This window comes from Ictidomys tridecemlineatus, chromosome 11 (genome assembly GCF_052094955.1).
Source record: "Ictidomys tridecemlineatus isolate mIctTri1 chromosome 11, mIctTri1.hap1, whole genome shotgun sequence".
Taxonomy (NCBI): Eukaryota; Metazoa; Chordata; class Mammalia; order Rodentia; family Sciuridae; genus Ictidomys; species Ictidomys tridecemlineatus.
In genome coordinates this window covers 32,691,558-32,707,138 of record NC_135487.1, presented here as the reverse complement: position 1 = coordinate 32,707,138, position 15,581 = coordinate 32,691,558, and the positions used below count along the sequence as shown (strand labels likewise).

The following is a 15,581-nucleotide window of genomic DNA, read 5'->3' as shown; positions in this document are numbered from 1 at the left end:
GCTGTCATGTCAGCTCAGAGGAGCAAAGCAAAGGTTCAAGGTTCTTTGAGGCCAAAGCTCCTATGGTTCATGCTTAATCCGAAAAAGGCACAAAGCAAGAAACATAATTGTTAAAAAATGGTTTACTGTAATATTAATGCAGTTGTCTGTCCTTAGGATTTTTTTTTATTTTTTATTTTTGTAGTGCTGGGGATTGAACTTAGGGCATGCTAGGCAAGCACTCTGCCACTGAGCTACTTCCCCAGCTATCTTTAGGTTTTGTCTGCTTCTCAAAATTGGTAAAAATGAAGAAAGCCCTGTTCTGCTAACACTGGAGGGGAAGGATGCTGTGGTGGTGAGGAGGTGGCCCAGGAGCCAGACTGCCTGGGTGTGACTTACAACTTACACCCTTATAGTTTTGAGACTTTGGACAGGCCATTTAATTGCTCTGTGCTTCAGTTTCCTCATCTGTAAATTGGGGATGAAAACAGTACCTACTTCATTCAGTTGTTCTGAGGATTGTATGAGATGATTAAAGAGTTTAGAACAGTGCTTGGCCTATGGTCATCTGGGTCATCTTAGTGGCAATTACTAATTATGACTATTATTTCTAACGTATCAAATCTCCATGAGAGAAGGGGCCATGTTTCCTTTGTTACTAGACATTTCAGTGCCCATCTTCACGTCAACTCCTGTGGAATAGATAAATGAATATAGGAGAAACTTAAATCATTCAAAAACCAACCAGTGGAGTACGTTATCAAGTCAGTGAAAAGATGGGGCTGGGGTGTGGCTCAGTGGGAGGGCACTTGCCAAGCATGTGTGAAGCCCCAGGTTCAATCCTGGAAAAAAACCCTGCAAAGTCAACTTGCATAATGAGAGGAACCATATATTTGTTTTTTTTTTTTTTTTAAGAGAGAGGGAGAGGGAGAGAGAGAATTTTTTTTTTAATATTTATTTTTTAGTTATCGGCGGACACAACATTTTTGTTTGTATGTGGTGCTGAGGATCGAACCCAGGCCGCACACATGCCAGGTGAGCACGCTACCGCTTGAGCCACATCCCCAGCCCCATATATTTGTTAAGTAACTCTCATAACTCAACAACAAAAGGACAAACAACCCAATTTCAAAAAATCGAAAAGGGACTTGACTAGACATTTCTCTAAAGAAGAAATTCAAAAAGAAGAAAACAGGCAGATGAAAAGATGTTCAGCATTCCTATTCATAAGGGAAATGCAATTTTTATCAACTAGGATGCTATAATTTAAAAATCCCCAGATAATAACAAGCATTAGTGAGGATATGGAGAAAGGGGAACCCTCAGGTACCTGTAGTCCCAGCTACTCAGGAGGCAAAGGCAAGAGGATCTCCTGAACCCAGGAATTTGGGGCCAGCCTGAGCAACATAGGAAGACTTTCTCTCAAACAACAACAACATACAAATTGGCATCCTCATATATTGCTGGTTGGAATATAAAATGGTTCAGCCATTGTGGAAGATGGTTTGGCAGATTCCTCAACAAGTTAAAATTTCTGTATTAGCCAGAAATTATACTCATAGGTATACACCCAGAAGGAAAATAGGTATTCAAATACATATACATGCATGTTCATAGCAGCATTATTTACAATAGCTAGAAGGTGAAAAGGGCCCAATTTTCATCATGAATGAAGGAATAAACCAAGTGTGGTATAGCCGTACAGTGGAATATTATTCAACCACCAAAAGGAATGAGATACTGACAAGAGCTAAAATGTGGAAGTACTTGGAAAACATGCTTAGTGAAAGAAACCAGACACAAAGTCATGTATTGTATGATTCCATTTATATGAAATGTCCAGAATAGATAAACCCATTGACACAGAACAAAGATTGGTGGTTCCCAGGGGATGAGGAGAGGAGAAGGAGAGTAACTACTTAATGGGTACAGGGTTTCCTTTTGAGGAAATGAAAATGTTTTTGAACTAGATAGAATTTGTAGTTGTACAACATTGTGATTGTACTAAATACCACTTAATTTTTCATTTTAAAATGGTTAATATATATTTTTTTGTACAGGTGATTGAGCCCAGGGACTTTACCATTGAGCTACATCCTTAGCCCCACCTTTTTTTAACCTTTATTTTATTTTTATGTGGCGCCAAGGATCAAAACCAGTGCCTCACAAGTGCTAGGAAAGCATTCTACCACTGAACCACAACCCCAGCACCCTCAGCCATTTTATTTTTATTTTGAGATAGGCTTGCTAAGCTGCTGAGGCTGGCCTTGAACTTGCAATCCTCCTGCCTCAGCCTTCTGAGTTGCTGGGATTATAGTGTGCACCACCATACTCAACTAAAATGATTAATTTTATGTTATGTGAATCTCACCTCAATTTTAAAGGTGCTTTTATGAAGAGGTAAACCAAATCTGTGGTTAATTTCAGAACCAAAGCAACTTCCAAAACCAATAACGTAAGGAAAATGAATAATGAGGTTTTTGTCTATTGCCAGTGTTTCCCCAGGCCTTTAAGGGGCAGGAGAATGACATGTCACACATTCTTGCCCATGTCTGTCCTGTTTGGTCACCAACGTCTCTAGAGGGTTCTACTATGTGAATGCAGTAGCTTGCTTAGCCATTGACCCCACTGCTGTACTTTGGGGTTGATGTATAAAACACAATCATTTCATTAGTAAGTCAAATGAATTCCAAGTTCTAGGTCAATTAGACAAATTTAAAATTCTCTAAATGATCATTTTCCAATTTCACAAACAGTTCCTTTTTACCACAAACTTATTTCTTATACATATTTGTTAAACTTTTAGCAAATTTTATTAGATGGTATGGTGGTTTTCAAATGTGTCCAAGTTTTTCGTATGATTCCTTTTAAGAAGTGGAGCCTAATTTTCCTGGACTAGGGGCTGGATTTAGTGACTGTCTTCTGGTTGACAGAATATAACAGAAGTGACAGTGTGCAACTTCTTTCTATTTTTAATTAATGATTTCTTTTTGTACCAGGGATTGAACCCAGGGGTGCTTAACCACTGAGCTACATCCCCAGCCTTTTTAAATTTTTTGTTTTAAAATAAGGGAGACGAGAGGCCAACAAAGGGCAAAGAGCAGGTGCTGGGGCCAGAGGAGTCTGAAGCCCCTAAGAATCCTAAAAATCTGGCTTCTCCCAGATCTTTTAGGACCCATTAGACAACCAATATAGGCTGCAATAAACTTTATAAATATTTAAAGGAAACTTTATCTTCAGTAATTTGGTAAATTGGCCACTCAGCAAATTGATCATTTGGCCAACTGATTTTTGGTAAGTATGCATTTGGCAAACTAATTTACAGTAAATTATTCTGCTTCTAATTAAGTCATACATAGTAATTTTTATGTTTCTTAGGTAATAATTCATTTGTAAAAGATATCAATAGATTTACACACACACACACACACACACACACACACACACATGCATGCTTACTTTAAATTCCCCAAATACTTCACTAATTTCTTTTTCCAAAATACTTTTTTTTTAAAAAAGAGAGAGTGAGAGAGAGAATTTTAATATTTATTTTTTAGTTTTCGGTGGACACAACATCTTTGTTTGTATGTGGTGCTGAGGATCGAACCCGGGCCGCACGCATGCCAGGCGAGCGCGCTACCGCTTGAACCACATCCCCAGCCCTCCAAAATACTTTCAATGCATGAAATTTCTCTTCTCTAGACAGGGAGGCCAATGAGTGGTGACTTCTGCTGTTTGGGCTGCTAGTTCTGATTAAGTCCCCACCCACCACTAATTCCTGAAATAGAAATTCTCCTTGGGAGCATTTTTCACTTTAAAACCATTACAAAACGGAGATAAATTCTAGACAGGACTGCTTTGGAGAAGTCCCCCCTTATTTTTGATTTTGGCTCACTTTATGTTCAATGGGATCATTATTAAAAGAATTTCTAAAATTTTAATACTATGCTTAGACATCAGTTGATGTGGGAGCCAGCATGCTTTCCCTAGTTATTTCCACTTCAAAGTGAAGAATATGACAAGAATGACAATCAGAATCCCCTGCAGGGGGACCGGAGAGCAGGGTGCCTCCCCTGGATGTGTTCCAGTGCTTCTTTCCCTGCCCTTTCTCCTACACAGGTGTGAAGGAGATCTCATTTTTAAGAACCTTGCTCTGGCAGACAAAAATGTTTCAGGAAATTGCATTAAGATATTGAGAAGGGGAAGGAAAAGGAAGCGAGAGAAGCCTACCGCAGGGACAGACATACAGCCATCACCACATGTCTCTCTCAGGTCTGACGTGTCCTACCACAACAGTGGTTTTAAAACTTGGCCACAAAATTATTTAACCTTCTTCCCATTGAGGTGTTGAGTCTACCTGTTTCCCTAGAATCTGAGCTGGAAGTGATGCTATGGGACTGAGAAGCTAGGTCAAAAAAGGCCCCCTAGGAGCTGGGTTGTGGCTCAGTGGTAGAGTGCTTGCCTAGCACACCTAGCACATGGGAGGCCCTGGGTTTGATCCTCAGCACCACATAAAAATGAATAAATAAAATAAAGGCATTGTGTTCCTCTATACCTAAAAAATAAATATTAAAAAAAGGCCTCCCAGCTTCACACTAGAACATCTTGGTTGCTCCCTTTTCAAATTTAGCCACCAAGCTATGAGAAGCCAAGGCTACTGAAAGAGGCCACATGCAGGTACTACCTCCAAGCCCCCAAATGATTCCAGTCTCCTTGTACTACCCAAGGCCAGGATTTACCTTAGTTGTAGAATTTGGGGTAGGGGGGGCAAAAAGTCAGAAATCAAAATAAATTATATAATGGGCTGGGGATGTGGCTCAAGCCGTAGCACACTCGCCTGGCATGCGTGAGGCCCGGGTTCGATCCTCAGCACCACATACAAACAAAGATGTTGTTTCCACCAAAAATTTAATTAAATATTAAAATTCTCTCTCTCAAAAAAATTTAAAAATAAATAAATAAATAATATAATAATAAGGTCCTCATAAAAATAAAAAATTGATGAACAACATCTCCTAATGTGAAGTGAAGGTAGGATCAGTGTGAGTGTGATGTGCAGCCATATTGAATCCTGAGGCAAAAGGGAAAATCAATGATCCTGATCTTGCTAGCCTCACTCTAGTCCCAGCTATGGCCCCTGCTATCTTCTGAGATGAGGCTCCACACACTGAGGAGGGGAGACAATCCATCTCTGCTGTACCCTGTACAAATCCCTGAATTACAGAATATGTAAGTGTAATAAAATAGTGGTAGTTTTATTGCACTAAATTTGGAGTGGTTTGCTATAAGCAATAGGTCACCAGAAGACCCATCCTCTCTATAGAGGAATTACCATCTCCTTCCTTCTTCCAAGAAACTTTTCTTTTCCTTCTTCTCCATGCCTTCTTCCTTAGCACTAAGAACTCTTCAGAAATGAAGGGCTGTGTTGGGGATATAGCTCAGTTGGTAAAGTGCTTGCCTTGCATTCACAAGGCCCTGGGTTCAAATCCCCAACATCACAAAAAAGAAATGCAGAGTCACTTTAGACATACAGTCTTCCCTTAACTACCAGCACTGGGCTGAAAAAACTGGGTAAATAATGTTACATGCTGGAGACATGGAGGTGGGGGGTAAGAGGAAAAGGGAAATGTCAGGGAAAAAAAAAAAGAGAGATGTCAGGGAAAGCCTGTCTCAAAGGTGACATCTGAGCTTATATTTGTCCATCAGTCTAAAGTCTTGGAGAAGAATCTTCCGTGCCAAGGCCCTACACATGTGAAGCATGCACTATCCCACTGATTGTTATCCCCAGTCCCTAATTTGTATCTTTAAAATAATCATTCTGGTTGCAGAAGGAGATCAGATTATAGGGGTCAGAAGTGAGTGAAACCAGGAAGATTGATTAGGAGAGAGGATGGTGGCTTAGATGAGGGCAATCACAGTGGGGAAAGAGAAGCAAAGTGGAAATACTGCCTATAAGACTTGGTAAGGATGGCCTGGGGTGGGAGGTAAGAGAAAGAAGGTGATTTGGTAGTAGTCTTAAAGTTTTTACCTGAGCAATTGGGTTGATGGATACTGTTTAATGAGATAGAGAATAATAGGAAGAAGAACAGGTTGAGGGAAGAAAATTAGTAGCCATTAATTTGAGATCTCTATTAGAGATATATGGAGACTTCAGGCCAGAGATACAGATCTATATTGTTATTTTTATGGTATTTATTGGCATTTATATACTATTCAAAGCCCTTACATTAGAAAAAATCACTCAGGGAGCAAGATAAAAAAAAATGTAGATAAAGAGCCAGGCATGATGGTGCATGCCTATAATCCCAGCTACTTGGAAGTCTGAAGTGGGAGCATTACAAGTTCAAGGTCAGCCTGGGCAAATTATCAAGAGCCTGTCTTAAAATAAAAAGTGCTGGGCCAGGCACAGTGGCACACATCTATAATCCCAGTGGCTCAGGAGGCTGAGTCAGGAAGATGGCAAGTCCAAAGTCGGTTTAGCAAGGCCCTAAGCAACTCAGTGAGACCCTGTCTCAAAATAAAAAATAAAAAGGGCTGAAAATGTGTCTCAGTGGTTAAGCATACTGGGTTCAATCCCTGCTACCAAAAATAAATAGATAGATAGATAGATAGATAGATGAATAAAAATAAAAATAAAATGCTGGGGATATAGCTCAGTGGTAGAGCACTTTCTTAACAAGTGTGAGGCCCTGAGAGTGGTGGGTGGGAAGTGTAGATAGAGAGATGATAAGTAGGTTGACCCAACAGTCTGGTGGAGAAGTAGGAGAAACTAGTGGGCAGGAGGAAAACAGGGAGAGAGAGCACCACAGAAGCCAACAAGTGGCCAAAAGTGTCTATTAAGTCAAGGAGAAAGAAAATGGAAAAATGAAGAGCGGGAGGGGAGGCTGGGGTCAAGGAAGGGTGTACATCTTCAAACACTATAATTGTGCCTGTCTTGGGACCTATGTTTTAAATATTCCTTAGTCCACAGGCTCCCAAGGAGGACTTTGGATCAGCCCCAGGGGTTCTTTTTTAAGATGGGGGATGCAGATTACATTTGCACACCAGTGGAGTGCTCTGCCAGAGGAAAAGGGGGAACTAATGACAGGAGGAAAAGTCCTGGAGGATGGGCTTCAAGAGTCTAAGCAAAAGAGGTGGCTGCAAGAGCAACAGGGAAGACACAGGAGCGGGTCAGGGAGGTTGGTAGACCTGGGGATGGGAAGATGGAGTTCTTGATGCACAGGGGGCGAGGCCATCGGCTGGCCCCTCCATGGCTGACATGCACTGAAGGGTTAACAGACCAGGTCCCTCAGCCTTCCCACCACCTGTTTTCACCTCCACCCTTCCCTGGGGATTAATTCTACTTTCTGTTGCATTCTCAGAGGCAGCAGGCCTCCCCCATGCCCTTCCAGCATAGGAGGTAGAATGGACACCCTCCTTCTGTCACCCTTCTAAACCAGTTATTTTTCTCCTTCTCAAAAGAAACACAAACAAAACCCAGTGCCTGGCAGTCTTTGGCACACCACGGATATTTAATATGTATTTAGTCAAAAAACAAAACAAACCCTACCTTACCCTTTTAAGGCCAGTCCACTCACCTATACCATCCACTGCCTTCTCATCACTGCCATCCAGACTCTTCTTGGTCACAGGTTTCTCCTCTACTCTGTTACCATCATCCTGGGGACTTCCCCAAGGTTTTGAAATTTGGTGTCCTCAAACTATGAGAAATTCACCTCGGCTTCTCTCACCCTCTGTTAGAACCACATCTAAGGCCCGTCAGACCCTCCCTTCCCTGCCTTTGAAGGAAACTACCTGGTCTCTCCCTAACTTCAGATCTCACTGATGGAGTGAAATAGTTCCCCCTGGTGGACAATGACTACACACACATTCTCTATATTTGGGTTAAACTATTTTGAAGTATTTGATTAAAAAAAAAAAAGATTAACTCATTCAATCAGCAGACATTTTTTTTCTTTTCTGGCGCCCAGGGCTCTTTAACCACTGAGCCACATCCCCAGAACTTTTTTTTTTTTTTTTTTTGAGACAGGGTCTAAGTTGCTTAGAATCTTGCTAAGTTCCTGAAGCTGGTGATCCTCCCACTTCAGCCTCTGAGGCCCTGGGATTACAGGGATGTGCCACTGCACCCAGCTCAACCAACATTTCTTTATTTTATTTTTTTATATTTATTTTTTAGTTTTAGGTGGACACAATATCTTTATTTTTATTTTTATGCGGTGTTGAGGATCGAACCCAGCGCCCTGCCTGTGCCAGGCGAGCATGCTAACACTTGAGCCACATCCCCAGCCCCTTTACCATTTTTTTAAGGTTTTTTTTATCTCATCTTTTATACTTTTATTTATTTATTTATTTTTATGTGGTGCTGAGGATCAACTCCAGTGCCTCACATGTGCTAGGCAAATGCTCTACAACCCAACTACAACCCCAGCCCCTCAACTGACATTTCTTGGTGCACAGTTTCACTGTTATCACATGAGGTGACGTTCAATCCAAAAAGAAGTGACGAAGCTTCATGCTTCCACTGCTTCTATATTTGGGTTATATATACAGTGTTAGTACTTACTGAATAAATGCAGAGGGGCTCTAAACTGAGCCAATAGTGGAAGAGGTCAGAGCCAGTTCCAAATCTGGAGGAGTTCATCAGCATAACTGAAGTTAGACCATTTCTTCATAAATTTATTTAACAAACCTCTGCTTGAGTACCCACTGTGTTCTAGACCTTAGCTGAAAAAGAGATGTATTGGTCCTCATTTTTACCTGGAAGTTGCTCAGAGGTCTGGTCAGAAGGGTACTCAGCAGGGAGCACTAATGCAGTGTGGACGTGCAGCATTCCCTCACCTGCTCAACAAGTATGGGATGGAGGCCAAACACATGCTTGGATGCAAAGATAAAAACCATGGCAGTCCCACTGAAATTGTGCATATCTATGTAAAGGGCAGTTACAGTTTTGGAGATAACTGCTCCAATAGAGGGAGGAACTACTGGTGAGGCCAGGGTGGCAGAGTGGTTTGAAGGGAGGAGTGGGGGTAAAAGGCAGGGTCCAGGAAGGACTTAGAGAAGAAGATGCTTCCTCTTGGGGGAAATAATGGGATGGCTGTGTTGCCAGGTGGAGGTGGTGTGGTAAGTTCTCAGTGCCACCCAGTCTTGTCTTCTTGGGTTTGTTGGATTAAGCTTCCTAACGTGATTCCACTGCCAGGTCACCCTTGGGCTTTAGTGCCAGCAACTCTGCCTCCTGCTGGCTCTGACCTTTACTTAGGTCCCTCTACCACTCTACCCCCTCACTGGCAGCTTCTAGGATGCTCTGCTCCAGTTGGTTATCAGTGAATTTTGACACAGCATTATTTCTCAGCATACAAGGCCTACACCCATACATAGCTGCAGTGGTCAAACACACACAAAATGGATAACACGACTGAAAGGAAAATGACTGACATTCAATTTCAACACTGCCTCTAATAAAATACTCCAAGTGGGATGTCATTCTCCAACCACATCTTGCACTTCCCTGTTTTTATGCCTTTATTTCTACCATTCCCCTTCCCAGAATGCCCTGCTCTGCTCCTTTCTACCTTCCAAAATCCTTTCCGATCTTCAAGGCTTAGTCTAAACACCACCTTCTCAGTGAACTCTTCCTTGACCCTTCTTGTTAAAAACAGAATCCCTTCTCTGAACCATGACAGGAAAAGGAAAGGAAATGAGATTCTTTGAATGCCTTGCATGAATTCTGTGTCAAAAGCATAAGCTTTAGGGTCAGATGGATCTAGTCTGAATCCAGATCTGTGTAATCTTGGGACGCATACTTTACCTCTCTGTGCTTGTATGTGTTATTTTGGAAAACATACAATCATTGATTGATTCAAACATTTGAAAAACTGTTTCATATCAGGCTTTGTATTCTTATGGTTATTTTAAGAATTCAATGAAATGATATATGGAAAGTGGCTGGAACATAGAGGCATTCAATACATGAAAACTTATTAATACCATCATTAGTCAATGTAGTTTCTTAGAAGAAGGACATTCCCCAGGTGATTTCTTTTTTCTTTTTGTGCTGCAGGGGATGGAGGCTCTATACCTCCAGTCCAGGGAAACTTCTGTTCAGAGGGGAAATGCCACATGAGACTGGGAACAAAGGCCAACTCTGGACCCAGGCACATTAAGGCACCATATGGCTGATTTGAAGCATGGAGTATGACTATCATTTTCTAGGTAACTTGCTGATTGGTACTCAACCAGGGTCTTCCATCTGTCAAGGCTATCCAGGATGCTCAGCAACAAGGCTCTTTGTGACTAAGAGATATTGTTCCAGAGGTACTTTACCTAGCTCTCATGCCCACCTTGGGCCACCCAGAGGAGTCTTCCTTACCTTCATACTGGACTTCCAGGTGCATCGTGCCTAGCACCTTCAGCACACAGTCCACAATGCTGGGGTGTGTGGTTCCAATGATGGACTGACAAGACAGACAACAGGAAAGTGTGTATATGTTAGGTCTTATACACCCAGAAGAAACAAAACTCAGACTTCCTAATAGGCAGGTACCTGGGTGAAAGGGGCGGCAAGGGAGACAGCAGTGGTGAGTCACTGGGCCTAGGCCCTCCTAGGAGCATAATAGAGAAGAGAGGCAGAGATGGGCAGCCAGGAACATACTGAGGATCTGCCCGGGTTACCTTTGAACCCTCAAGCTCAGGACGCATGAAGTCGAAGATAGCTGGCCACCTGATAGAGGTGTAGGAACAAGGTCTGTGCTCTTGGCTGGGGGAAGGGAGGACACAAGGGAGAGTGGGACTCAACCACAATCTTCTCTTTCGCAGGAACCTCACCCATTACATAATATGAGCAGAATTAATAAATTGCTTCTTTTCTACCTTTTAAAACTTGTCCCATGTTGCTTCTATCAGTTACTGTGAAGACTGAAAGAGACATGGTAAATCAGCTCCTAAAAGTACCTGGTGTGTAGAAGGCACTTATTGGGAGCTGGGAATACTAATGACAACCAGAGACATGTTGCTGCCTCTCCCACCTCAGCTCATTTTAAGTCTTGGGGATTGGTGTCCCTTCTGTTCTCTTTTGACTTGGTGCATTCTGCCTGGGGATCTTATTTACATCAGTTTCAGTTATCACTTCTCTGCTCATGAAATTTAAACTGACATTTTCATCTTGGGTCTTGCTCTGGAGCTTCAGACCGTTATTTTTCACTGTCCGGTGGGTATTTCTCCCAGCTGTTCTGGGCAGTGATTCTTCAATTGAGCTAGGAATCAGAATCACTTGGGGCATTTAAGAGGAAGAAGCATTACACCAAGGGTCACCTGAGAGCTGTCAAATTCTGTGGGAGAGAGGCTGTGGTTCAGTATTCTTTGAAAAAGTGACCCAATTCTGTCTTCTGCAGCCAGCTTGGCCTGCTCCTCAAATGGGGCACTTGGAAACTACCAAGCCCATCAAACTTATTGGGTCAAAACCTAATTCTTCCAAGTCAAACTGATCTCTCCTTTTCACTCCAGCTCTCTTGGGGCTGTAGAACTCACTCTGCTGTCTTAGCTCAAAGCCAGGAGTCATTTTTTATTAAACTGGCGATTGAGCTCAGAGGCTCTTTACCTCTGAGCTACATCCCCAGCCCTTTTTGGTTTGAGACTGGGTCTCGATAAGTTGCTTAGGGTGTCACTAAGTTGCTGAGGCTGGCCACGAACACACAATCCTCCTGCCTCAGTCTCCCGAGTCACTGGGATTACAGGTGTGCACCACTGCACCTAGTTGGGAGTCATCTTTGACTCCTTTTCTTTTCACTGCCCTTAGTCCCACACCCTCTACCTCAGAAATGTCTATCCAACCTGGTCATCTCTATTCCCACTGCCACTGCCACCATTCAGGCCCTGTTATCTCTGCCATTGCTCCTTTTGTCTCCCTGCCTCCAACCCATCATCTGAAGCAGTTTTGACAGCTTTTGATGACTCAAATCAAAACCATGTCCCCCTCCCTACTAGGCACAGTGTCTTCCCATGGTCACCATGCCCTACATAGGACTTCACTTGCATTCTAGGGCACTGAGGGAGGGGCAGAAGTCATAAGAAAGGAGCTTTTCCAAACAGTGGAGATCTGGCCTCTTCACTTACATGCTTTCTACAAATGTACCATGATTCTCTCCCTATCAAATTGACGCCTTTAATCTTTTCTCCAGTCCTTTCATCATCCTTGTTGCTTGTCTCAACCATTTTTAAGTCTGCCAGCATCTTTCTGATCCTTAAGTAAACAGGACAAATCACTCTGCTGGGAGACATGAACTCTCTGCCCTGGCTTGGCCTTTTGGAAGTGATGCTGATTGAACAGCAGACATGCTGTGGGAGGCTGAGCTCTGTTTCTCATGCCCATGGGAAGTGCAACTGCGGAAGGTAATTATAAGACCACTGCATTTGAATCAGAACCACAGGAGCGTGCAGCTTTGGCTCACCTGGGCAGTCTTGAGTGTCTGCAGGGACAGCTGCTGAGCTTTAGGGGACGCACAGGGCAGCAAAGCTATTAGACCTTTATACACTTGATTCTGGTACTTGGGATTACCATGGACCAAAGAATCCAACAGAACTTGCACTTCCTCCTGGGTCTCTTCTGACTTAGATATTGCCAAAAATTCTGCTATGGATCGTACACCTGGGCAAAGAAGAGAAAATGCTAAATTGTAAGGGTCTATGACAACAATCTCTGCTCAAGATTACATAATATGAGCAGAATTAAGACTTTTTCAACCAAGCCTGTTCAATCAAATCAAAATGGAGACTGGTTTTTCATGTTGAATCACTCTTTTGTTTACCTCTAGCTGTGTGGGGCAGAGGATTTGTTTCAGCATAGGTGTATTAAAATCTGTGTTTTATGGCAAGGCACAGTGGTGCACACCTATAATCCCAGGGAAGCAGAGACAGGAGGATCGTAAGTTCAAAGTCAGCCTCAGCAACTTATCAAAGCTCTAAGCAATTCAGTGAGATCCTGTCTCTAAATAAAAATACACAAAACAGCTGGGGATGTGGCTCAGTGGTTAAGCACCACTGGGTTCAATCCCTGGTACAAAAAAAAAAAATAAATCTGTTTGATTTTGTTTTTGAGATGAGGTCTCAATATGTTACCCAGGCTGGTCTCCAATCTTGGGCTCAAGTGATCCTCCTGCCTCATCTCCGAAATGCAGGGACTATAGGTGTGTGGCACCACCACACTCAGCTAAAATTCATGTTTTAACTTTTAATATGGCTATATTCCCAGAAATTTGGGAGACTAAAGAAGGAGGATCACAAGTTCAAGGCTGGTCTCAGCACCTTAGAAAGGCCCTAAGCAACTTAGTGAGACCCTGTCACAAAATAAAAAATAATAAAAAGGGCTGGGGATGTGGCTCAGTGGCAAGGGTTCATTCCCTAGTACCAAAAACCAAACCAAAACAAAAACCCAATGAGACAAACAAAAACAGCAAAAAACCCAAACAAACCAAATAAATCAGTAAATAAGCACATATTTTTACAGCTAGATGATAACACTTGTAGACTGCTCAACAGTTTGCAACGTATTTTGACTACTTCATTTAACTCCAGAAACTACAATGAGAGTAATCCCATTTTTTAATATTTATTTTTTAGTTATAGGTGGACACAATATCTTTTATTTTTATGTGATGCTGAGGATTGAACCCAGTGCCTCAACATGCTAGGCGAGCGCTCTACCTCTGAGCCACAACCCCAGCCCCAAGAGAGTAATCCCATTTTATAGGTGAAGACACTGAGGCACAGAAAGGCCATAGAGGAGACCGAGAAAAGAACCCTGATGAACGCATAAGGTGGGAAGTGCTTTGAAACAGGGATGTGTGGGTGATGGCATCCTCTTTACATTTCTCAAACATGGTACTTGATAGATCATTGGAATTACTGAATGGTTTCCTTTTTCACCAGACTGCTCTTTAAGGATGGAGACTGTATTTTGTTCATCTTTATATCCCCAGCACCCTTGTATGTCTCTGGCACATAATAGTCTTTTAATCTTTTGATAATTTAATTTTATTTCTAAAGTCATTCATAATTCAATTTCAACAGGATTTTAGGCAGTGGCTAGCTAATAAGTCTTTGGTGAATGAATGTGTGAAAGATGCAGAATTTGTTTTGATTTTTTTTTTCTTTATTTAATACTGGGGATTGAATCCAAGGGACACTTTGCCACTGAGCTACACCCTCAGCCCTTCTTCTTCTTTTTCTTTTTCTTTTCTTTCTTTTTTTTTTTTTTTTTTTGAGTCAGGGTCTTACTAAATTGCTGAAACTGGTCTTGAACTATCTATCCTTCTGCTTCAGCCTCCTGAGATACTAGGATTACAGGTGTGTGCCATTGGTGAAAGGGGGTATATTTAAAATTACCATTAAAATTTTTGAGTAAATAACAAATATATATTTTTTTAAGTATCAGGGATTGAACCCAGGAGGCACTCACCCATGGAGCTCTATCCCCAGCCTGTTTTTTGTATTTTTATTTATAGACAGGATCTCACTGAATTTCTTAGGGCCTTGGTAAGTTGCTGAGGCTGGCATTGAACTCGTGATTCTCCTGTCTCAGCCTCCCGAGTCCCTGGGATGGTAGGCATGCACCACCAAGCCCAGCCAGAAAAAAATCTTAAGTCTGGCCTTCTGATGGTGATATGGATAGAAACTAATTGAACCACTGTATGAGATGTTTGCTTGTGTGTCAGTTCTATGATGAATCTGTCCCATAGCAGTTGTGGGTACTGCCACCATTTCACCCAGGGTCCCAGGGAGCGCTGGGAATCAGCATTGCATCACATACAGTACCCACCATAGCTTTCACAAATGAGCTCCTTGTACTTCCTGCCAGAGTTTGCAATAAGCTGAAGTAGCTTGATGGATTCCTTCTTGTCCTCTTCTTTAATTTTCTCCAGTCCAAGTATTTCCAAGAGTGTTAGGACACCTCCGACCTCCAGAAATTCTATCAGGTATCGATTACTGTTCAGGGAATAGAAGAGTTGATATAAAACACTTGACAAGTTTCTTGACACTGATCCAAGGGATTCTAAGGTCCTTTCCTCACATATTTTGCCTCCTATCTAGGAAATGTCCACAGGTAAAGTGGTATAATAGTTTGGAAATTCTTCCTCCTAGCAGGAAATGCTGGGATTAAACAAAGTGGACATTTCCTATTTGGTACTTTCCAGCCTCTGTTTCCCCTTCTTCTTGTAAAGACAGCTTAATTGTCCCTTTGGGAATTGTGCCTATTCCATTAATGAGTCATGTGATTTTGGTGAAGTAAACAGGTGACAGGTACGTCATCCTCCTGAATGCAGAAATTAGTTTGAGGCCAGGCATGTGAACTAAGCCAATCCAATGAGGGTCAAAAGTCAAAATGTTCTTGGGACTCCATGGGAAAGATTGGTTTCTTGTTGGTGTAGCTGAGCTATAAGGATGCATGTCTGAGTTGGGACATGCGCATGTCTGAGCTGAGCATGTCTGTAATCCCAGCAGCTTGGGAGGCTGAGGCAGGAGGATTGTGAGTTCAAAGCTAGCCTCAGCAACTTGGCGTGGCACTAAGCAACTCAGTGAGACTGTCTCTAATAAAATGTAAAAAAGGGCTG

General features: G+C 42.3%; 1 protein-coding gene across 20 annotated transcripts in view; it reads right to left on the bottom strand.

Annotated features, from left to right (window-relative positions):
• The window catches only part of Armh1 (armadillo like helical domain containing 1), a 46,578-nt gene that overhangs the window by 9,110 nt on the left and 21,887 nt on the right, over positions 1-15,581 (bottom strand). For all 20 annotated transcript variants that reach the window (XM_078026146.1, XM_078026145.1, XM_040288550.2 and 17 more), the window contains 3 exons: positions 14,789-14,955; positions 12,423-12,619; positions 10,346-10,430 (listed from right to left, as the gene is read on the bottom strand). In XM_078026146.1, coding sequence (XP_077882272.1) covers positions 10,346-10,430; positions 12,423-12,619; positions 14,789-14,955 — 449 coding nt within the window. The remainder of the gene's footprint in view (positions 1-10,345; positions 10,431-12,422; positions 12,620-14,788; positions 14,956-15,581) is intronic.